At 60.4% G+C, this 21,908-nt stretch overlaps 1 protein-coding gene across 3 annotated transcripts; it reads right to left on the bottom strand.

The window, feature by feature from the left end:
- Positions 1-3,090: 3,090 nt before the first annotated feature.
- Positions 3,091-13,912, bottom strand: SAMD10 (sterile alpha motif domain containing 10). 3 transcript variants are annotated; one of them, XM_068700532.1, is made up of 5 exons: positions 13,793-13,912; positions 9,677-9,861; positions 6,982-7,150; positions 5,310-5,450; positions 3,091-4,109 (listed from the first exon to the last, which is right to left on the bottom strand). In XM_068700532.1, exons 1-5 carry the CDS (start codon positions 13,821-13,823, stop codon positions 4,045-4,047), a joined length of 591 nt encoding a protein of 196 aa, XP_068556633.1. In that variant the 5' UTR covers positions 13,824-13,912; the 3' UTR covers positions 3,091-4,044. The 3 variants fall into 3 exon arrangements, with proteins under 3 accessions (XP_068556633.1, XP_068556634.1, XP_068556635.1); XM_068700533.1 differs by having other exon boundaries at positions 9,677-9,858; positions 13,793-13,908; XM_068700534.1 differs by lacking the exon at positions 13,793-13,912 and adding an exon at positions 11,590-12,021.
- Positions 13,913-21,908: the final 7,996 nt, after the last annotated feature.

The raw sequence follows: 21,908 nt of genomic DNA, 5'->3' as shown, positions 1-21,908 counted from the left end.
TTAACAAGGTACGAAAGACAGGACCTTTGAGGAAATCTTAATTATATTATCCATCTCGCCCTGAGTGGCACCTGATCCAGCCCGACGCCGTTCCCAGGTTCATTAGCAATGATTCAGGATTGATTAGTCCTGGATGCACAGCGCGGGCACGGCCAGGGGACGGGGAGTGGAGCCTAAGGATGGGTTCTGGGGAGGGAAACGGGGCTTTGGGATGGGGACGGGGGTTTGGGGGTGTCACAGCATCCTTGGAGGAGCCGTTTTGCTGTGCCTCAGCCCCTAAATGGCCTCATCCCCACCAGCAGGCTCCTTCCTGAGGTGTTTTAGGGATGCTGAGCGCACTAACAGCCCTCATGGGCCACCCCGGTGTCCCCGTTTGCCTTCTCCGCTGCTGCCCCAGGGCTGTGGGGTTCAGTGATGTGCCACATGCCACCAGCACCTGGGACTTCTCCTCCCTGCCCAGGATCATGGTCTTTTCCTTGCGCAGGTGCCCACAGGTCTCCAGCACAGGGAGCTTCCTAAAGACCTACCCGGGAGCACCAAGAGGGCGATGGTTCGGTGCGGGTGGCGGTCCCAAAGCCACCCACCAGGTGGAAAACATGTTCCTAATTCGGGTGAGCACATAAACTGCCAGGGAAGGATCCGAACTGGCCTTTTTTCAGCAGAGCCCTTCAGCAGCTGCTGACACCCATCAGCAAATCACATCCCAAAAGCCCGGCGCAGCCAGGGAAATGTACGGCTGCCGCCGGAGCCAAGCACGAATGCACTTGTCGGGGGAGCGTTTCCTGAATCAGAGGAGCAATCAGCGGCGTTTCAGACCTGGAGGTATCTGTATCATCAAGCCAGGCTCAGTAATTACTTGGACAAATTAGGCATGCATTTTCTGTGTGCAACTGTGTTGTGGTTGTGTGTTTTTTTTTTTTTTTTTTTTTTTCTTTGCTTGAAAAACCTCGCCGCAATCTGCAAGCTGCCTCTGCCACTGGGAAGGGATTGCTGGATTTTTCTTTTTTTTTTTTTAAGGCCAGATAAAGCCGGCCGTTATTTTTTATGCCAACAGCTCATTGTCCTGCAAAATAAAATAAAACAAACAAAAAAAAACCAAACAGCCAAGAGCAGAAGTAGTGAATCAGACGCATCCAGGTCGTGTGCGCTCTGACCGCGGCCGTTCCCTGCCCGGTCACCGCATCCCCCTGCCCGCTTCACGGGGCTGATTTATGCTCGCTGCCATCCTCTGCCTCCTTTAATTGTTGCCTGGTTTTAATATCCCACAAATCTGAGCCCTACGAATCCGCGTTTCATTGCCTGGTGCTGCTTGGTTTTGGGCAGCGCCTGGGGCAGCAGTGGCAGATGAATGCTGGATAAATCGAGGGCATTTTTCTCGCCCAGCCCGAGCACCCTTCTCCCTCCCGTGCCCCTGCTCCCGGTGCAGCACCCACCGGCCCAGGGTGCCCCCAATTTGTCCCTGCAGAGCCCAGCCCGGCTCCCTGGGCCACCCGGGGGCATTAGGTGGCGCCAGACACTTGCGCAGCGCAGGACCCGTGTCCGGGGCCGGCTCAGGGGATGCTCCGCGCTCCCCATCCCCATCCTGGTGGGGATGAAGGCTCAGCCGGCGCTCACCCCATTAGGGCAGCTTCTGGGGGGGCCGGGGCACCCCCTTGCCCTGCCTGCAGCTCCTCCAGCCCTGTCCTCAGCAGCAAGCCCTCGGTGGGCCATAGGGATCCCGCAGGAGGGCCGTGCTTTGCACTCAGCCACGGGTGCTGGTGGGGTTCCTGCCTCCTTCTTCCTCCTCGTGTGAGATCCAGGCTGCTCCAGCTGCAGCAGGTGCAGAAAAAAACAGAGATATTGCCCTCGGCACCCCAGAAATGATGCGGGCACCCCGGTACCTGAGGGTTCTCCATGGGGTCCCTGCACTCGGTGGCAGGAGAGGAGCCAGAAGGAGCCGGAGCGCGGCTTGGAGTGGGTGGATGTGGCAGAGGGAGCTGGAGCAGGGGTCCCAGCAAGGGACAGCGGGGCCTTGGGGATGGACTGGGGGGGCACCATGGGGTCACGGGTGGCCCCACACAGCCGCAGCCCCGCTCTGTGCCCCCTGACTGCAAAACTGCCACCGAACTGCTGCGCGAGCGCACCCCAAAGCAGCCCCCCAGAGAGAGAGAAGCCATTTCTCCTCCTCGCCTCTCTGGAGCTCTCCCAAAAAAGCTCAGCATCTCCCTCTAACGATGTTCGCCCGCAGCAGGAGCCCAGCAGCCACGGGCTGCTCCGGGGCAGAGCACCTGGCCCCATGGGGATGGTCACCAAGTGCTGGCCACCCCGGTGCCACCGGCCGGCTGCCTCCGCTCCCCGCTCCCCACCACCAGAGCAGGGAAAGGGTGGAAAAATCGAGCTGGCTTTTCTCCACGGGTTTTCTCACCCAATCTTTAGTTAGCCCTGCTCTGAGCAGGCTCAGAGATTTAAAAGGGGATGCATCAGGAGGTGATGGGGCCTCATCCTGCTCAGGGCTCTGCTGCGCACCGCGGCCGGCTCGGCACAGCCCACGGCCAGGAGCGCTGGCACCAGCCCCGCCGCTGCAGGAGAGATCATTTTTATTTTTTTTTCCCCCCGATTGTTTTCTTTCTTTTTCTTAAAATTCAATAAACTCGCTCGGCTTTGTTGCCGGTGAAGTCCTAGCGAGGTGAGGGGAGCCAATTTGGCTGCATTTTTGAAAAGGTCAGCAGCAGCTGAAGAAATTCAGATTGCTGTGTGCTCGCGGGGAGGCGAGGGGCTGTGAGCAGCAGAGCCCCCGAGGCAGGGGGGCTGCCAGCAAACGGGTCCAGGGGCTCTCTGCCTGCAGCGAGGGCACCACACGAATGGACATCAGCCACCTGAACACCCTTTGGGCACCTCCACGTGCCTGGAACACCCTGAGGAACGTTTTTCTTGGGGGTTTCAGCAGGGAGACCAAAAACCTTTGGGTTTCATCACGATTTTTGCTAGTCCTGAGCAAACAGCAATTTTTCCGCTCATCCACCTCCATGGAAATCTGCTGCCAGGTGTGCCGGGGACACTTCTGAGCAGGGAACGGGTCAAACCGTGGGACGAGCCAGGAGACCAGCACACTAAAACACCAGTCTGATTTTATTCACACAGCAGGAGGCGGCGGTGCACGGCGGCCACTGGCTCCCGGGCACCCACCTCTGCCAAGTCCTCGTGGCCCTGGGGTGCTGCCCGCCGGCTCGGCAGGAACCCAAAAATCATCAGCCGGGTTATCGGAATGCTGCTGGCATCGGTGGCACCGCCACCAGCCCCAGGCTTTTGCAAAAGCCCTGTGGAGGCAGAGCTCTGCAAGGAGCCCGGCCAGCATTGGGAGGGGGAAAATAAATAAAACCCTGGGACTGGAGGACAGGAGGCCGGGCACACGGATGGAGAAGGACGCGGAGAGCTCCTGGCACAGTGTCCTCTGGAGCATGGCCACGGCGTGCCAACCCCTGGGTTACTGCCCTCGGTGCCTCAGCTCCTCTTTAATTCACAAAGTGGAGCCAGGCGCTGGTGACTCTGCCCTGCTTCTCGTTTTTTTGCCCGATGGGGTCATGCTATTCGCTACCGACGTTATCTCCTAGGCCACTGGAAGACAGCCCAGCCTGAGGAGAAAAATAAAGCTCCCCAAACAAGCTCCGAGGAATTGACACAGGCAGAGCCTGGAGCACTCCCCAGCCGTGCCGAGAGCCTCCAGGTGCTGGGACACCACTCACGTGCCCGAGGTTTCAGCGTCCCGTGGGTGGCTCCAATCTGTCCCAGGGGTGGCCGTGCTCAGGCTGTTGGCACTGCTGAGCCCCTCTCGTCGCCGTCTCCTCTCCGCAATTTCCCCCTGCGAGGGGTCAGGCTCAGACGGGCAGGAGTTCATCCATCCCCGGGGCTGTTCTGCTCCTCTTCCTCTGGCTGGGAGCTGCGTCTGCTGGAGGAAGCAGCCCAGCTCTGCGCAGCGATGTGTTCGTAGAAAAGAAAGAGAGAAGAAGAAAGAGAGAAGCCCCGGAGTGGCTCGGAAGCTGCCTCTTCGTATTCCAAGCACGCGGTTCAGGTCTCGTATCTGCGGTGCACAGTCCATCCCAGAGGTGCTCGGTTCACAGTGCTGGTACAATCTGCCAAACAGACGGAGCAGCTAGGAGACATTTCCAAAAGACGCTGGAACAAGGAGGGGAGAGGAAGGAATAAACAGCCTGCAGGGTGGCACGGGGGAGCCAGCCCTGGAGAGCCTCGTCCTCTCAGTGCCAGTTGCCACCAGGGGAACTGGTGCTGTGCTCCACGGCCTGTCCCTGTGCACTGCAACCTGTCCCTGCGTGCCACAAGCTGTCCCTGTGCTCCATGACGTGTCCTTGTGTGCCACGAGCTGTCCCTGCGTGCCAAAACCTGTCCCTGTGCACTGCAACCTGTCCCTGTGCACCATGACCTGTCTCTGTGCTCCACGACCTGTTCCTGTGCACCATGTCCTGTTCCTGTGTGCTACAACCTGTCCTGTGCACCATGACCTATGTGCCACGACCTGTTCCTGTGCACCAGGACCTGTCCCTGTGTACCACAACCTCTCCCTGTGCTCCACTACCTGCTCCTGTGCACTGTAACCTGTCCCTGTGTACCACGACCTGTCCCTGTGTGTCACAACCTGTCCCTGTGCACCAGGACCTGTTCCTGTGTGCCGTGACCTGTCCCTGCGCTCTGTGACCTCTCCCTGTGTTCCACAATCTGTCCCTGTGCTCCACAACCCGTGTGCCATGACCTGTCCCTGTGCCACAACCCATCCCTGTGCTCCACAACCTGTCCCTGTGCACCAGGACCTGTCCCCGTGCACCATGACCTGTCCCTGTGCTCCATGACCTATGTGCCACAACCTGTCCCTGTGTGCCACAAGCTATCTCTGTGCTCCACAACCTGTCCCTGGGCATTGCAATCTGTCTCTGTGCTCCACGACCTGTCCCTGTGCCACAACCTGTCCCTGTGCTCCATGACCCATGTGCCAAAACCTGTCCCTGTGTGCCACAAGCTATCCCTGTGTGCCACAACTTGTCCCTGTGCGCTGTAACCTGTCCCTGTGCTCCACAACCCATGTGCCACGACCTGTCCCTATCCTCCACGACCTGTCCTATGTGCCACAACCTGTCCCTGAGCCCCACAACCTCTCCCTGTGCCCCACAACCCACCCCAGCCGCAGCACGGGCTGGATTCGCACCAGCACCGTGCCGGTGGCTGGGTGGCCGTGGCTCTCGCCACCACCGCTCTCCTTTTCACCCACAGAGGGGCACGACCTCCCGGGATTCGCCTCCCTGCCCTCCCCTCCTACCTACCTTGGCTGAGCAGCTGCAGGTTTCGGACCTCCTCGCGCACCTGGAGCTGCAGGACCTGCTGCAGGACCTCCTGGCGCTGCGCCTCGTGAGCGATGCCCATGCGCTGCAGCTTCTCCCCGTTGAGCCGCAGCAGCGCCCGACCTGCAAGCACGGCGCTGCTCAGCACCACGCCCCCGGGGGGGGGCACATGCACACACACGTGTGTGGTGGGAGCAGGGAAAAGGGAGAGGGGTGGAATGCTAAAAATCCTAAATCTTTCTAGCCTACGGAGCCGGTCTGTAGGGAAAGAGGGTGGGATGGGATGGGATGGGATGGGATGGATGGAATAGGATCAGAGGGGATGGGATGGGATGGGATGGGATGGGATGGGATGGGATGGGATGGATGGAATGGGATGGGATGGATAGAATAGGATTGGAGGGATGGGATGGGATCATATGGATGGGATGGGATGGATGGAATAGGATCAGAGGGATGGGATGGGATGGGATGGGATGGGATGGAATAGGATCAGAAGGATGGGATGGGATGGGATGGATGGAATAGGATCGGAGGGATAGGATGGGATGGGATGGGATGGGATGGGATGGAATAGGATCAGATGGATGGGATGGGATGGGATGGGATGGGTAGAATAGGATTGGAGGGATGGGATGGGATGGGGTGGGATCATATGGATGGGATGGGATGGATGGAATAGGATTGGAGGGATGGGATGGGATGGAACAGGATGGATAGGATAGGATAGGAGGGGATGGAAATGATGGGATGGGATGGGATGGGATGGGATGGGATGGGATGGGATGGGATGGGATGGGATGGGATGGGATGGGATGGGATGGGACGGGATGGGACAGGACAGAAGCCTCACACCGTGTGCCCTGGCCTCACCCCAAAAATGGGTGACCCTGTTTTTGGAGCGCATGGGGTGGCAGCTCGAGGTGCCAGCCCCAGGACAAGGTGCTGGCTCCAGCGATCACGTAACCCATCCCTGCGGGCAGGAGCTTTCCATTTCTCCATTTTTCTCCATTTTTCTCCTTTTCTCCGCTCCACCTCCCACATCAGGATGCATTCTCCTGACCCCACGCACAGGCTGGCGGCCAGGGGAAACGGGGCACCCATCAAAACCCATTAGCACCACTGCCCCCCCCCGTCCCCACGCAGCCACTCTCCTCTAGTCCGGGGGCTATTAGAGGAGGGATTCACCACCAAGCTTTTGTCCTCGCTTCCCGGCTAATGCTCCCTTTATTTCCCACACAAGGGCTCGCTGAGCTCTTGCATTAGGGCTTTGCATCCCTCAAGGGCATGGGGCTGCAGTTCTTTATGCTGCCCTGACCCTACAGAGCTCTGAGGAGCTCTGCCTGGCCATGGATGTGTCGTGGTGGGATGGGGACAAAGCTGGTAGTTAAGGGTCAAAACCACCATCCCAAAAACACCACCCCAAAGCCACCATCCCAAAAACACCACCCCAAAAACACCATCCCAAAAACACCATCCCAAAAACACCATCCCAAAAACACCATCCCAAAAACATCACCCCAAAAACACCATCCCACAGCCACCACCCCAAAGCCACCATCCCAAATCTCACCATTTAGGGGGGCAGAAACAAAGCCTGCCCAGGACCCCAACCACCCAAAAACCCGCACGAGGCGACCCCGAGGGGCGGCACCTGTGATGGCGTGGTGCGAGAAAGCCTCCACGTAGACCAGGTAGTTGTGCGGGCAGTGCTTCTTCAGCCATCGGCACACATCCTGCTGCGTCCAGAGCACCACCGGCTTGGTAAGGCTGCCCAGCGTGGGGCTGGTGTGGTAAATGCCATAATGATCGCAGCCACGGCCCTACAGGGGGAAAAAGGGGGGAGAAGGGAGGCGTCAGTAGGGCTCGGTGCCACGAGGAGCAAACCATCACGGTGGGAAGCACCTCATCTGCCGGGGATGTTCCCTTCAAATGAAGAAGCAGGAACCCAGCCCCAGCTCTCCGGGAGCCTTGTAACCCAGTGGGGCATCGCACGGGTTCAGGGTGTCACCCTGGGGGTCCCAAATGTCCCCCGGGGGGATGCTAACGGAGAGCTGGGGTGCGCGCGCCGCATCCATCCCTCTGCAGCCACACAGCCCGGCGTGGTGCTGGAGCATCCAGACCTCCTGGCTCCGTTTCCTCGCCCGTGGCACGGCACCTGCAGCCTCCCCGGGCTGCTGCAGCTTGGATTTATCTCAGCGTGCACCAAAATCAAACCCCAAAAGCTGGAACAGCACGAGGAAACAAGGCTGCTTCTGGCACGGCGGCGCCTGCCCAGGCGGATGGCACGTTCTGGGTGGGGAAGGGGCGCGCCAAAGCCCAAATTTCTCGGGTTTAGCTCCCGGGGGAGAAGCCAGGGGGCTGCGGAGAGGGGCACAGGGTCAGCGCAGTGATGCTGAGGACTCGTCCTCATCCTCTGCACGAGTGTGGGGCCGGTGAACATCGCTTCAGTGGGCTCAGCGTGGCACTGGGGGCACAGCTCACGAGGAGCTGGGGCTGCAGGAGGAGCCCCATCCGTGCTGGTGCTGAGCAGGAGGGGACGGGGGTCCCGGGGGTCCCTCCAAGGATGCTCCCATCCCACATCCAGGGCAGCAAAGGGACAAGGAGCCGACACGGGGACCCGGCGGCACCGCAAAGGTCGGCGGCGCTCGGACCGCGGTGCGCCAGCGCCGACCTCGATGTGTGAACATCGGCTAATTAAGCATGCCTAATGGAGGAGCAGAGATAATTAGTGTAACGGGGGCTCCAGACATCCTGCGGTTGCTGAAACTAATAGCACGTCCCCGGGTGGTGGAGGAGGGTTGGAGGGGTTTGGGATGCTCCGGTGAGCCCCGGGGTGCGGGTGGTGCTGCACCCCTGGGCTTTTTGCAGCAAAAGCAAAGGTGCAGGAGGTGCATTTGGGGCCATAAAGGGACCGAGCAGCCCTCGCTGTGGCCACAGAGGACAGGAGGGAAGAAGGCAAAGCTGGGAGGTGGTGGATAAATACCCAGAGGCCGTCCTGCAGCAGGGTACGGCCACGAGGTGAAGCCCGAGCGCTCCCCGGATGGGGTTTGCAGGGTTTCCAGCAGAGGAAATTTCCCACCCAGCTTCAGGCTGGCACAACGGGGGTCCTGGAGGGACTTTGGGGTGCTGCGTGCTCGGGGTTCCCTTCCGAGCCACGATGAGAGGTGCAGAGCCTGCCTCCAGCACCGCTACCTACGGCGGCTATCCGAGTGCGCGGCCGGGAGCTGCGGGACGCGGCCCCCGCCGGCTCCTGGAGGCAGGGACGGGGAGATAACGAGCACCGGGCTGGTTTTCCAGGCGGCTGAGCTGCGCTGTCTCTCTGATGAAGCCTCAGCCGTGAAGGCAGAGGCTGGCAGTTGAGGCGAGCAGGCAGGAGCGGTGCCCAGGAGCTGGGGGTGCCCAGGGGGAGCCGTCCCCGCGCCGCTGCGTGGGGACCTGCAGCCAACAACTGGCGTCACCTCCGGTCCCTCGGGTGTTTTCTCTTGTTTGTGGCACAATTAAAGGCTTGATTTGGACCCCTAAACCCCCCCGGGAGGCACTTGGAGGCAGACAGGGGGGACAAGAGAAGCGCAGCAGCCTGGAGAGCGGCTGCTGTGTCGCTCTCCCCGTGCAGAGGTGGGGGACAAGGACCCTGCTGCTGCTCCAGGAGGATTTCGGTGTGACCACGGGGCCCTGTTCCCCTCTGGCAGGTCCCCAGCAGGTGAACGCGTCCCCCCCATGGGGTCTGTGCCCTTTTATCTCCCAGGTTTTCTCCCCAGCAGTCACCGGCTGGATTTGCAGCCTCCGAATGCCTCTCCAAAGAGCTCCACGTTGCTGCTGCCCTGTCCTCACGCCATCAGCAGCTCAGGTTCATGAAGCACCAAAAGCTGTGAAGCTGTCCGAATTTGGGGTTTCCAAGCACCAGGGACCCTTCCTGCTCCTTCCCACGGCAGCACAGAGGCAGGGAGGGAAGTGAAAGCTGGGAACCTGGGGCTCGCTGCTTCAGCGAGGCGCATTCACGCAATAAAGTCCAGGATTTTAGCCAGGTTTGGACCATTTCCTCCTAAACGACACGCCAGAACGCTCCGGGATTTGAAGGCAATATAAGAAATTCGGAGCTGGCACATTTCCTACAGAGCCGTGCCAACTTCCACCTCCGAACGTGGAATCGGCAACGCGCTGGGCTCACCCCACACCCCCCACACCCCCTCCTCACCCCCTTAACCCACCCCTTACCAAATAACCCCCAAACCCCAACCCCCTAAAGGCCTGACCCTCCAAAAAAACACCTCCTGGGGGGGCCGACGAGGGGTTCACTCCCCCTCAAAGCCGTGGGGATGATGCCACCCCCATAACCCCGCGGGTACCTGTGCGCCCTCGGTGCCCGGCTGGCGCAGGAGCTTGACGGCGCGGGCGCCCTCCGAGCGCTGGCTGCGGCCGTCGTGCCAGGTGAGGCTGGTGCCGGGGCTGCGCTGCAGGCGGTAGCTGAGATTTTCGGCCGACACCGTGTGCTCCAGGAGGCTGCGGCAGAAGCTGAAGTGAGCGGCGGCTGCTGGGGAGGGGGAAAAAAAGGAGCGAGAGGTGGCGGTGGCTGCGTCCGTCTGCGCCGCGCCCCGTGGCGTTGCCCAGAAATGCTGCTTTTAGCCCCAGGGCTGCAGCCCCGTGTCCTGATGGATTTGGCTGTACCCATTGCTGGAATCCCCTCCCTCTCCATCAGCACCTCGCTAGGGGGAAAAACCCACCAGAAAACCCTTTTTTCTCATCAGAGTGGCACGTAAAGAGGAAGAGCGCAGCCGGTTTCCGCAGACCGAACTGGATCCGTCCCCACCGAGGGCTGGAGAGGTCCTGGGGGGACAAAACCCACCCTGGGCACCCCGGTGGTGCTCACCCAGGTGATAACCGGCACACACAACCCAGCAGCAACGGCCACTTGTTGTCCCTCGCCCCTTTTAATGAGCTCAGACTTCATCTAACTGCGTGGTGATGAAGGTGCAAAGCTCCCCTCTGGAGCTGGGGGGCAAAGGGGCCGCCTGCTGCTGTAGGATCCGCGTGGATAGGGGCAGCCGGCTGGGGATAAGAGACCCGAGCATCCCCCAGCAGCTGCTTTGACCCCAGTGAGCCAGGCACAGCAAAACCCCAAAAAAACAGTGGTCAGAAATGATCCATGGTGAAAAATAACCAAGGGTGGAGGGTGACGGGGCTTGGGAACAGCCGCTGCTGCTCGTCCCCAGGGGTTTTAAGGTTTCCCGGGGTCCTCCCGCAGTCCTTTGGGCAGGGGGGAAGCGGGATGCGAGCGGTGCCCCTTGGATTTATGGCCGGGACAGAAATAAACCTGCCTGAGGACTGGAGGAGCTGGATCAGTCCGGGAAGTGGAAAATGAGGAGCTGAGAGTCAGACTTGGCTCTGCGAGGGCTTCAGCTCCAGAGCAGCCTCCCAGGAGGGGAAGCTGGAGCTGGGGAGGACCCAAGGGGATCTGAGAACACCCCAAAGGGGCACCTGGCAGGGGACTGAGGCTGGGGACGTGGATGGGAGCCGAAAACAGCTCCGGGTGCAGTGCCCCTTCCCGGCACCGCCACCGAGCTGTCCCCTGCTAACCCCACCGGCAGGAAATTACGGCTTAGCCATAAAACTTTGTGCTCAGCCCGCTCTCATATGGCAAGGGCTTGCCCTTGAGCAGGGGATTTTGGCAGGAGAGAAATGGAACCGAGCCCCACGGGGACGCTGAGCACCAGGGGGACGCGGGGCTGGGCTGGGGGACCCGTGGGGAGCAGCTGGACGTGGGCATCTCCTCCCCCCCCCCCCGAAAAAACGGGGCTGGAGGCGAGGCAGGGGAGATGGAGAGGGAGCAGATGGGAGAGGGGGGAAGCAAGGGGGGGAAACCAGCCTGGAATATGGCAGAGCAGGGAGCGTCGGAGGCTCTGCTCCGTGGCGGGGGCTGCAGTGGCCGTGGCGCAGCCCAGAGCCCCCCCAGCACCTTCCCAGTTCCTCGTGCCCACCTCCGGGGACCCCAAATTCCTGGTGCAGGTGCGAGGAGAGAGCGCTGAGCCGTGGCACAAGGCTTGGATACGTTGAAACAAGGGGGGGTCACAGGGAGAGGAGCCCCCATGCCCACCACGAGCCCCCCTCTCCTCCCCGTGCCCCACCAGCAGCGCACCCATCCTTCTCCCCTTCACCCCAAAAAGCCTCCCCATCCCCTCTGCCTCTTTCTACTGAGCCAGAGGCTGCACCCGCACCCTGGGGTGCACCAGCAGCCCCCCCCAAAGCCCCCTGCCCCCCTCACCTGGCTCAGGGGCACCCCGCGAGCTGCGGACGGCGGAGACGCAGCAGAGGGACGGGCGGCCCTGCTGCATCCTTGGCAGGGGGGAGGGCTGCGCGCTCGCCAGCGCTCGGCACCCGGCTGTCACGAGCGCAGCTCCATCCATCCCTTCCTCCCCTCATCGCCTCTTCCACACCTGACTGCCTCCTCTCGCTGCCTCCCCGTCCTCCTGCCAATAAGCGGCGGCCGCACGCTCGCCCCAGCTCCGGCTCGAGGCCGTTTTGCTCGGGGAGGGGGGGGACACACACACAGGAATTGCCCCCACGCAGTCCCCTCCCCAATGTCCCGCTGGCTGCGCCGCCAGCACCTCCCCAAGGCCTTAATCCCCCCCCCTGTGTTTGATCTGAATCTGATCCACGCTCGCCCCGCGTGCCCCTGCTTAATCCGGGGTTGGGGGGGGGTTTGGGCAGCTGGCACTGGGACGGGAGGGGGCTACGGGGTGGGGGCTGAGCAGTGCCAGCAAGTGGCCGGGCATCAAGGCGCCTTGGGATGCGCAAAACCACGGCGAAATCCTGCGTAGCCCCGAGCCACCCCGCTCCCAGGACCCTAAGGGGGCTCCTTTTGGGCACATTGGGGTCAGGGGGGGGGTTCAGCCTTCCCGAATTCCCACGAGCCAGGCTGCTGTGCCCCCTGTGGTTCTCCTGCCAGCTCTGTGGGGTGGGTGCCTTGCTGCTGGCTTGGGAATGGCTGCGGGCTCCTTTTCCCTCGGTGGCTTCTTTCTTTTTTTTGGGCACCCCTCCAGGAGCGCGGGGCGGGCAGAGGGAGGGCGCACGGGGGGGGGCAGCGATGGGCACTCTGTGTCTGCCCCCCCTTCTCGGCGTTTTTACGCTGGGGAGAGGTGGATGGGAACCTCCTGAGACAGAAACCTCAAAAAAAAAAAAGGGGGAAAACGGCCAAAAGCGGCCAACTTCACACCTTAAGGGTGCACGGAGCAAGGCGCAGAGGTGCGGAGAGCCTGGAGAGGGATTTGGGGAGGATTTGCAGGAGCTGCTCCCGGGACAAGGGGGACAGGACTCAGCACAGGCTCTGCTCGTGGGGCTGCTCTCCAGGGGTTTTGTCATGTTTTCGGCAGCCCCCACGTGAGCCAGGGGCACGGCACCGCTCCCCGGGCCCCCTGGGGCACCCCGCGTTTGGAGCTGTCCCCGTGCGATGTCCCCAGGGACCGGGTCCTGCCCTGAGTCATTCCCCAAAACCTGCTGGCCCCGAGGAGGACAAGACAAATCCCAAGCAGAGGATCAACACCCGGGAGCATCATCCCAGCACCTTCCCCGTAATTAATTCCCTGCTCACGGAGGTCAAATCCCGAGCCCCTCGTGTGGCCGGGGACGGAGCTGGAGTCCACGACTGCTCTCTGCTATTGCCAAAGCAGCAGGAGGAGGGGGGGGACAAAATGCAGCTGCCCCTTCCGTGCTCCCCCTGTCCATAAAGCTGGGGGACCCGTGGGGGTGCTGCCCACCCCGGAGCAGGGTTTTGGGGTGCACAGCCCTGTGATGGGAGCCCTGGGGCACAGCCTTTTGGGGCTGTGTGTGGTTTTGGGGGTGCTCCTGCGCCCCGGGGGCACCGCCAGGAGGTCCCTGAGCACCCCAGGATGGGGTCGGGTGCCCTGGGGGGGGGGTGCAGGCAGGGAAGAAGCCCAATGGCACGGGCACCCCGGCCTGCAGCGAGCCCCTTCCACCCCCACGAGCCCCTCCTGGGGGTCCCATCCTGCTCCAGTGCCCCTCCGGCCTCCCCTGCCCTGGCACCCACCCCTCTCCGGCCAAATTTCCTATCCCGTTTTATTGGTGTCCCCCCCAAAAAAAAAAATTGGGGATAAGGCTGTGGACAGATGGTCACTGTGGATGGAAGGGGCAGAGCCCCGGGATGGAGGAGGGGGCACGGAAAAAGAATCCCCAGGGCTGGGGACAGACCCCTGGGGTGGCGGGGACAGCTTGGGGGGGGACAGGCAGCACCCCCGGGATGGAGAGGGCAGAGCCCAGCACGAAGCACACACCGGGGACAGAAGGAGGCGGCTGGGGGGGCTCTGAGGCTGGGGGGCACCCCCCGAGGATGGCCACGGAGCCCCCCTGCGTTCCTGCCGGGGGTTTTGGGGGGGGTCCCACCGCGCACCTGAGTCCCCCCACCCCCTCTCCATCCCCATCCCCATCCCCGGCTCCTCCATCCCCGCTACCTTCCATGTCCTTGGCGTCACCGCAGCTCATCCTCCGCTCCGGAGGGGGGGACGGAGCCCCCGCGCCCCCCAGCGCCGCCGCCGGCACCGGGAGCTCCCGGCGCGCCCCGCCCCGGTGCCCGCTCCGGGGGCGGCGCCGCGCTCCGCCACCCCCCGGTGTGCGCTCCGCCTGCCGATCCGCCCCGAATTCACCCCGCTGCTCCCCTCCCGGGGCTGCCGGTGCCCCCGGAGACCCCCGATTCTCCCCCCTCGCCATATAGCCCCAACCTGCTCCGGGGTCCCCCCCCTTTCCAGCACCAGCTCCCCCCCCAGGAGAGGGATGGGGTTTGGGGACGCGCGGATGGCACCGGGCGCGTCCCGTGGGTGCAGTGGGGAGAGGAGCAGCGCCCCCAGCACTGAGCACCGACCCCAGCTGAACGCCAACCCCCCAAAAAAACAAAATTCCCTTCTCCCCCTGAGTGCCAGAGGGTGCTCGTCCCCATCCAGGCTGTGCACGCCCCGGTGGGTGGCCAAAAAATGTCCCCGAGCGCCACGTGCCAGCGTTTTGTGGAACAAATGCTCGTTGTTCCCCTGCAGTAGCAACCCCAAGAGTATTTTTGGGGGTGTCCACCTTCACCTGTGGCACGTGGATCTCAGCCAGGGGTTGATGCTCATGTGCTGGAGGGTTTGGCCACGCACCCGCATTGGGATGGGGACAGGGACAAAGCCAAGCAGGTGCCTGTGCCATGGAGCCTCGCCACTTTGCACGGTGCTCCCCATCACCAGAGCACCAGGCGATGCTCTGCCCATGGTTTAAAACCAGAAAATTGCAGGTTTCTGGGATGTTGGTCCCAAAACCACACATCCTCCTCATCCAGGAGCTCCATTGGGGTGAGAACACGTTGGCACCGTGCAAGGCACCGGGTGTCACCAGCTGTGAGCGGGGGCTCTGCACCAAATGACACCGCTGCGATGGCGAAGTGGCTCAATTTGGGGCTGCTCAGGCTCGTACCTGTTCAAAAATGAAGCTGCAGAATTTTGGCTGCTCTCTCAGGAGCTGCTGTGGAGGGGGCTCAAGCCCCAACGTGGGCTCACCCCGCTCACCCCGGCGCAGTGCGGGTGCGTCCTTCCTTCTCCAAGCTTTCACCTCTTTAAAAAGGAGCAGGAGCCACTGAGCAGGAGCAGAGGTGGCCCCACGTCCTCCCCAGGGTGTCACAGCCAGGACAGGACAGCACCGAGTGGCACTAAACCCCCCCAAAATGCTGTTAGCACAGCTCCTATCCCTGCTGCAGGAGAGGGGCTGGGGCAATTTTGCTCAGTGCAGGCACCCGGCTCCTTCCAATAATGAGCAGACCCATTTCCCATTCCTCTTAACCCCAAAGTCCTCCTCAAATCTCTGCGCACGGAGCTTTCAAGCCGTGGCAGAAATCTTCCAGGAGAAATACGGTTACGCAGGGGCCTTGGCAGGAGAAGGCTAACGTTGTTTGAAAAATGTGTGCAGATTGCGCCAAGCTGTTATTAAAAATAAGCGCCGCGCCGCTCCCAGCCGTTGCCTTTCCTGGTTTTTCTAGCCGTAATTGCACTTCTCCAGGAAGGGTTTAATGCGCACGGAGGGGGAAAGAATTTCTTCCCTCATCATCGTTTGCAAACAGCTCTGTGCAAAGCCGCCCGTCCTCCTGCTGTGCGGCGATGCCCAGCTGTAATTCCTCACGGTTTTGGAAAAAAAAATCCCATCCCAGGGGAGCTGCAGGGCTGAGGTGCCTGTGTGAGGCTTGGAGAGGGTCTGGGGAGAGCCCAGGCTCCGTGATGCTGCCATACACCTCAGCTTGTGTCCCATCCCTGCCTCTTTTTGGGGTCACCGACTCAGCCCCACGTGTGGCCGAGCATCTCTTGGCCTTTCGGCTGTAAACCCCATTTTTTAAACAGCCATTTTTCTCAGATTGGGAAGAAAAAAAATGTGATAACTTGGGAAATTTTCAAATGAGATAGCAGGGGGTGAGGGAAGGTCGGAGGGCTCTGGTGTGCCAGCCCCGCGTGGGGCTGTCCACATTGGGATCCCTCCCCTGCCCCAAAACGGAGCCGCCACCCAGCCAAGGTGTTGCTGACCTTGACTTTCCCGTTTTTTCCCTTTTCTGCCCCAATTTGGCTCAGGTGGGATTGGGACTGATGCTGTCAGCCCCACATCTCAGCATCTGAGAGAAGGAACCGGCCCTGGGGAGCTGGCTGTAAGATTTCGGGGTGAAACAAGCGGCTGTGGCTGCGGGTCTCCACCGAGGGCTCACCACAGTCAGAGAAAACAGGAGGAAAAGAGGATGAAAAACCCCACATGTGGAACCCAAACACAGAGCACGGCTTGGAAAGCTCAAACCCTGGGCCCGTGCCCCCCGCTTTGGGGTCAGGCCTTTGGGTTGGGGCACCGATGTCACCGCGCGCCCATCACTGCGCCTCCCCGGCGGGTGCAGGGTGGGATGATTCAGCTGGATGATTTTGCAGAGGAAAAAGGAAGATAATTACCCACCCGCTCTCCTCCTGACGAAGCAGCCCGGGAAGGATAAGGAGGAGATAAAGAGACTTCAGAAGGAAGTTATTGTAGGAGAAAAGGGGGCTCCGCTCACCCGCTCCTTATGGGAACCCACAGAAAAGGGACATGGGCAGGGGAAGGACGCCCAGCACCACTCGGTGCCCTCAGCCCTGGGCTCAGGACCAACACCAGGAAGCAAAATCCTGCCGGGGCTTTTCCCAAACTCCTCTAAATATTCCCAGGAACGACCCCAAAGGATTTCGTGAAGGCACTCGCAGGGAGACAGAGGAGAAATCTGCTTCGTGCCCACCGCTGGAGCGGGGTGACGGATGGTGCTGAGCTGGCCGGGCATGGAAATACTCACAAAAATCCTCTTTTCCAGAAAATAATTCATTTCCACACCGATCACAGAGCCGCACACCTCACTGTGTGCCACCAAGGCCACGTGGATGTCCCTTTGGTGTCCCCAGCACCCTGTGGCCCCGCAGCTCCCAGGGGAGGGCGCTGGATGTGCTGCTCCCTGCTCAGACACCCCACGGACGTTCCCTGGGTTTCTTGAGACTACGGGAGCTCTTCTACTCGGAGGTTTCTATAGATATATTTAATTGGATTTTTGCACGTCACAGTTATTTTCAAGGCAGCCTGTAATTATTTGAGAGCACCATTTGCCTCCTTTCTCCCTTTTTTCTTTCTTTCTTTTTTTTTTTTTAAATTTATTTTTTTTTCTTTCTTTTTTTTTTTTTTTTTCTTCATTTTTTTAATATTGTTTCCCGAAACGAAACTGTAAATTTGCAACTTAATCCAATCAGGGGACGCACGCACACACACACGCCGCCACCCTCTACGAGGGCACGAGGCGGCGTGATTCATGTTTCCCAGCTTCGCCGTCAATTCGCAGCGAGAATAAAAGACTCAGAGCAACATTTTAATTCTTTCCTGTAAGAAAAAAAAATTAAAAAAAAATGTTTTAAGGACGTGCACCGCGCTCACGGGTGCTTTATGAACCAAAGAGGCATGCGGTGGGTTGCGTGCACCCCATGGGGGATGCTGTGCATGGGGGGGCTCAGCCTTGCCCAGGAGCCTCCCTGCACCCCCAAGCCCCCCTGATGCAGGTGTTTATTGCCATTATTATTCTATATTTTTGTTTCTTAACGTATTTTGCATTTTTTTTGGCCCAAATCGTTTTGGCTGAGGACTTTCCTCCGGCTCCAGCTGGGCTCCACGAGGCATCCGCAGGGGGAAAATGGGTGTTTGGGGGCATTTGTGGGGCTGGTGCAGGGGGAGGTCACGGCTGTGGGGTGCACGGTGCTGGTGCAGCCGGGACTGGGCACCTGGCTCTGGGCTTTGGGGTCCTTCATCTCCATCTTCACCTTCATCTCCACCTTCACCATCATCTCTGCAGGATCTCAGGTGGCTTCGGGACAGAGGCTGAAGGTCCCCCGCCACCTCCCCGCCACCTGGCTGCCCACATCCTCGGGGCCCCAATGCCAGGAGGTTTTTACCTACCGGGAGCTGATTTCTCTAAGTAGGACACCCTGTCTTCAGAGGATTTCACGGCACCGGGTGATAATCAAGTGAGAACCAGGCTCCAAAAGTGTTAATTCGGTAGCTGAGCAGGTGGGGATTAAACCCAGCCCCCGGTCTAGTCTTTTTCTCTCACTTCCCCAGCTGAAATCCAAATAATCATCCCATTTTTGGGTGCCAAGCGGCGACACCTCCGCACGGCTGGCACCGCGCCAGCCCGGCGCAGAGGGCAACGGGATCACGGTGCCCAAATTTGCTTCACTTTACCCGTGTCCCTTGGGGCTGGGACACCCCGAGGCTGGGACAGCGAGGTGGCAGAGGGTCCTGGGATGGGGACAGGAGGCTCCACGCCGTCCCCACACCAGGGAGCGAGCCCTGCGGGTGTTTTGCCCCCGTGGCTGCGTTCTTGCCGCATGACGTGCTGCTTGAACGCACCCAGCGTGGGGACAAACCGGGTGCAGGGCAGCCCTGTGGCCCTGGCATCCCCCCCTTGTCCTCCCCTTGTCCCCGGAGAGGGGACAGAGGGGGCTTTGTGCGGGCACGGGGCTGTTGGCGACCCCTCTGCAGCAGCTCGGGGCCGGATCCTGCCCCCTGCGGGGAGGCTGCTGGAGCTGGCCCGGCCCCCAGCGGGATCTGCAGTAAATGAGCTTGGCCTCGCTCTCCCATTTAAGTGATTATTTTTCACTTTCAAGCCTTTGTGAGCGATTACCGCGCGTGTCTGCGCCTACGTGCGCTGCATCCCCTGCGGACGCCGGTTTTTATTACCGCGGCCGTGCAGAAATTGAACTTGAAAAGCCCTGAACCGGGCTGGGACAACTCTGGGGCTGCTGGGGAGGGAACGACCCCCACGGTACTGGTGTCGTTCCCTTGGGGGGGGGGGTATTTCCCACCCCAAAAAGCTCAGTCTGGGGTGTGCAAATAGCCACGAGGGTCTCCAAAAAGCAAGACCTGGCTGGTGAGGGGGCTGAGGGACAGATCCTGACCCACTGGAAAATCAAACCAGATCTCCCAGTGCCTCCAGTTGGTGGCCGGGTGTGGGGCCAGAGGCTCAGGCTCCATCAGAGCCCGGCTGCTGGCTCCCAACTGCGCTCACCGGTCCGTAACGAGCAGCGGGTTACGCGCGCGGAGATGATTAAAAATCATTCAAGATTGATTTTACCAAACCTATAAAATTACTCTGAGTTTTCTCCTTGGCTGGAGCGCGGACAGGAGCGGGGAACCCTTGGGGGGAGCGTGTCGGTGTGGGGGAAAAAGAAAATTCAGAGCAGAAAATCAGCCCCGGGACGGGGTCACCCTGCACTACCCATTGCGTCAGCGGTGGTTTTGGGGTAATAACCCCCAAAAGCGGAATTCCTGCCGCTTCCAGAGCCCTGCTGGGATCTTTTTCCCTCCCTTTTTCCCCCACCAGGCACATTCCTGCTCTCCCCACCACTCCCAGGTCCCAGCTCCCTGCAGCCCCCATCTGAGGCCAGACGTGCTGGGACAGCGCTGTCTTTTATCAGCCTGGCCATAAAAAAACACCAGAGCTGGTAGGAGCTGATGGGTTGGGGCCAAATCCTGCCCCAAAACAGGGAGATGGAAGGAAGGGGGCTGGCGATGTCCCCGCTTGGCAGGTGCTGGGTGAGGGCTGGGGGTGCTGTGCCCGGCCCCGCCACCCCAACCGCTTGGCAAAAGGGATTTTTAATTATTATTTTTTTAATTATTATTTTTTTTTTGTCTCCAGCCAAACCCAAAAATAGACGGATGGGAAGCGGCTGGGGGCTGGGTTTGCCATTAGCATGCAAAATGGGGCCATTTGTCTTCCTGCAGCTGGTTCTGCTCCGGCGCGGGAGCTGCGGCAGCCGGGCTGGGTGCGGGGATGCGACGGCCCCAAAAAACCTCCCCGGCCCCAAAAAACCTCCCCGGCCCCAAAAAACCTCACTGCCCCTTTTCCCTATGGGACAGGGGGGATGAGGTGTCCCCAAGCCCTTTGGGGTGGGCAGAGTGGGTCGCTGACCCCGCTGTTCATCAAATCCATCCCGTGGAGGGCAGGAAAAGCTGTGGGGTGCCAAAAAAAGGGCTGAGGAGGTGGAAAAGGGAGGCCCCGGGGCCTTATTGAGGCTGGGGGATCCTCGTTCCCCGTTCCCCGTTAATTGCCACCTCAGTAATTGCCAGCTCATCCACGCTGCTTTAGGAGCAGCCAGGTGCACGCAGACATCCTCTTGCTGAGCCCCAGTGGGGATCAGAGCCGTGAAAAGGCCGAATCCTGCCCCAAAAATCCCCAGGAACACCAATACCAGCTCTCCCTGCCCCAAATTTGTTCCTTATCCAGGCCCTGGCGGTGCCCGGTCGCAGCAGGGCCCCGGTGGCTCCCAGCGCGGCCTACGCGGCCTGCTGTGCTGGTAGTGGGGGCAGAGAGGAGGAATCGGGCCTGTAATTAATTAATTAGCAAAGATCCCCGCTCCTTGCTGCCTTTATGGGCCGCTGGACAGGCACGGTGCTGGTGGTGGGGGTTTGGGGATCGGGGAGAAACCAGGGGGGGTGTTCAGAAACTGAGGGGTGTTAAGAAATGTGGGGGGAATTAGGGAATTTGGGGGGAATTCAGAAACCTGGGGGAAATTTGGAAACTGGGGGGTTTTAAGAAACTGGGGGGCATTCAGAAACGTGGGGGGAATTTGGGAATCTGGGGGAAATTTGGAAACCTGGGGGGCATTCAGAAACTGGGGGACACTGAGGAACCCGGGGGGAATTCGGAAGCCGGGGGGGGGGCATTCGGAAACCAGGGGGGAATTCAGAAATGTGGGGGGAATTTGGAAACCCGGGGCATTGCTGGTGCAGGGGGTGCTGGTTGTGAGCCTGGCACGCTCTGTGCACACCCCCCAGTGAGTGTTTGGGGTGAGGGGGGCACAACAGGGCCGTGGATCCTTGCACACGCACGGGGGGAGAGCTGTGACGGTGCAGGCTGAATGTGTGGGATGGGCGTGCTCTGTGCATTGGGGGGGGAGATGCACGAGTGTGTGCAGTGTGCATGCATGTGCAGGGGTGTGGGAGCACGTGGGCGAGCGTGCGTGCGTGTGCATGTCATGTAGGTGGGTGTGCACACGTGTGGTGTGTGTGCATGGAGATGTGTTAGCACATGCAGTGTGTGTGCAGATGTGTTAACACACGCACTGTGTGCACACAGACGTGCATTAACACGTGGTATGTGTGCATGGAGATGTGCTAACACCTGCACTGTGTGTGCAGATGTGTGTTAACACGCAGTGTGTGTGCAAGCAGGAGCGTGTTAACACAGTGTGCATGCAGATGTGCATTAACACACAGTGTGTGCATGCAGATGTGTGCAGCCGTGCAGTGTGTGTGCATGCACAAGTGTATTAACAAACACTGTGCACACCAATATGCATTTATACATGCAGTGTGCATGCGTGCAGGAGTGTGCTTACAGTGTGTGCATGCACATGTGTGCAGCCGTGCAGTGTGTGTGCATGCACAAGTGTGTCAACACGCACACTGTGCATGCCAATGTGCATTCACACATGCAGTGTGCATGCATGCAGGAGTGTGCTATCAGTGTGTGCATGCATACGTGTGCAGCCAAGCAGTGAGTGCATGCACAAGTGTGTTAACACACACACTGCGCACACTGCTGTGCATTTACACGTGCAGTGTGTGTGCACGCAGGTGTGCAAACACCCCCCTGTGTGCATGGTGATGTGCATTACCACGAGGTGCTGCTGTGCATTTACACACACAGTGTGTGCATGCAGCTGTGTAAACACAAACTGTGTGCATGCAAACGTGCACTTACACACCTGCAGCGTGCACACAGGTGTGCAAACACCCCCGTGCTGCACACCAATGTGCATTTACACACTCAGTGTGCGCGTGCAGGTGTGCAAACACCCCATGTGCATCCAAATTTGCATTTCCACACGCAGTGCGTGCATGCAGGCGTGCAAACACCCCCGTGCTGCACACCGCTGTGCATTTACACGCGCAGTGCGCCTGCAGGTGCCGCGCGCTGTGCGCATGCGCAACCCCTCCCCGCTCCCCCCTCCCCTCCCGGTCCCGCCACCGCCCCGGGAGGCCCCGCCCCGCCCCGCCCCGCCC

Source organism: Anas acuta, chromosome 16 (genome assembly GCF_963932015.1).
Source record: "Anas acuta chromosome 16, bAnaAcu1.1, whole genome shotgun sequence".
NCBI lineage: Eukaryota > Metazoa > Chordata > Aves > Anseriformes > Anatidae > Anas > Anas acuta.
This window is presented reverse-complemented; position numbering and strand designations above follow the sequence as displayed.

Coding starts and splice junctions, on each gene's coding strand:
- SAMD10 (XM_068700534.1), bottom strand. CDS start 11,731: ATGGATGGAGCTGCGCTCGTGACAGCCGGGTGCCGAGCGCTGGCGAGC. Junction 9,862..11,589: donor GCGGGGTGCCCCTGAGCCAG/GTGAGGGGGGCA, acceptor CCCCCTCCCCAG/CAGCCGCCGCTCACTTCAGC. Junction 5,451..6,981: donor CTCGCACCACGCCATCACAG/GTGCCGCCCCTC, acceptor CCGTGCTTGCAG/GTCGGGCGCTGCTGCGGCTC.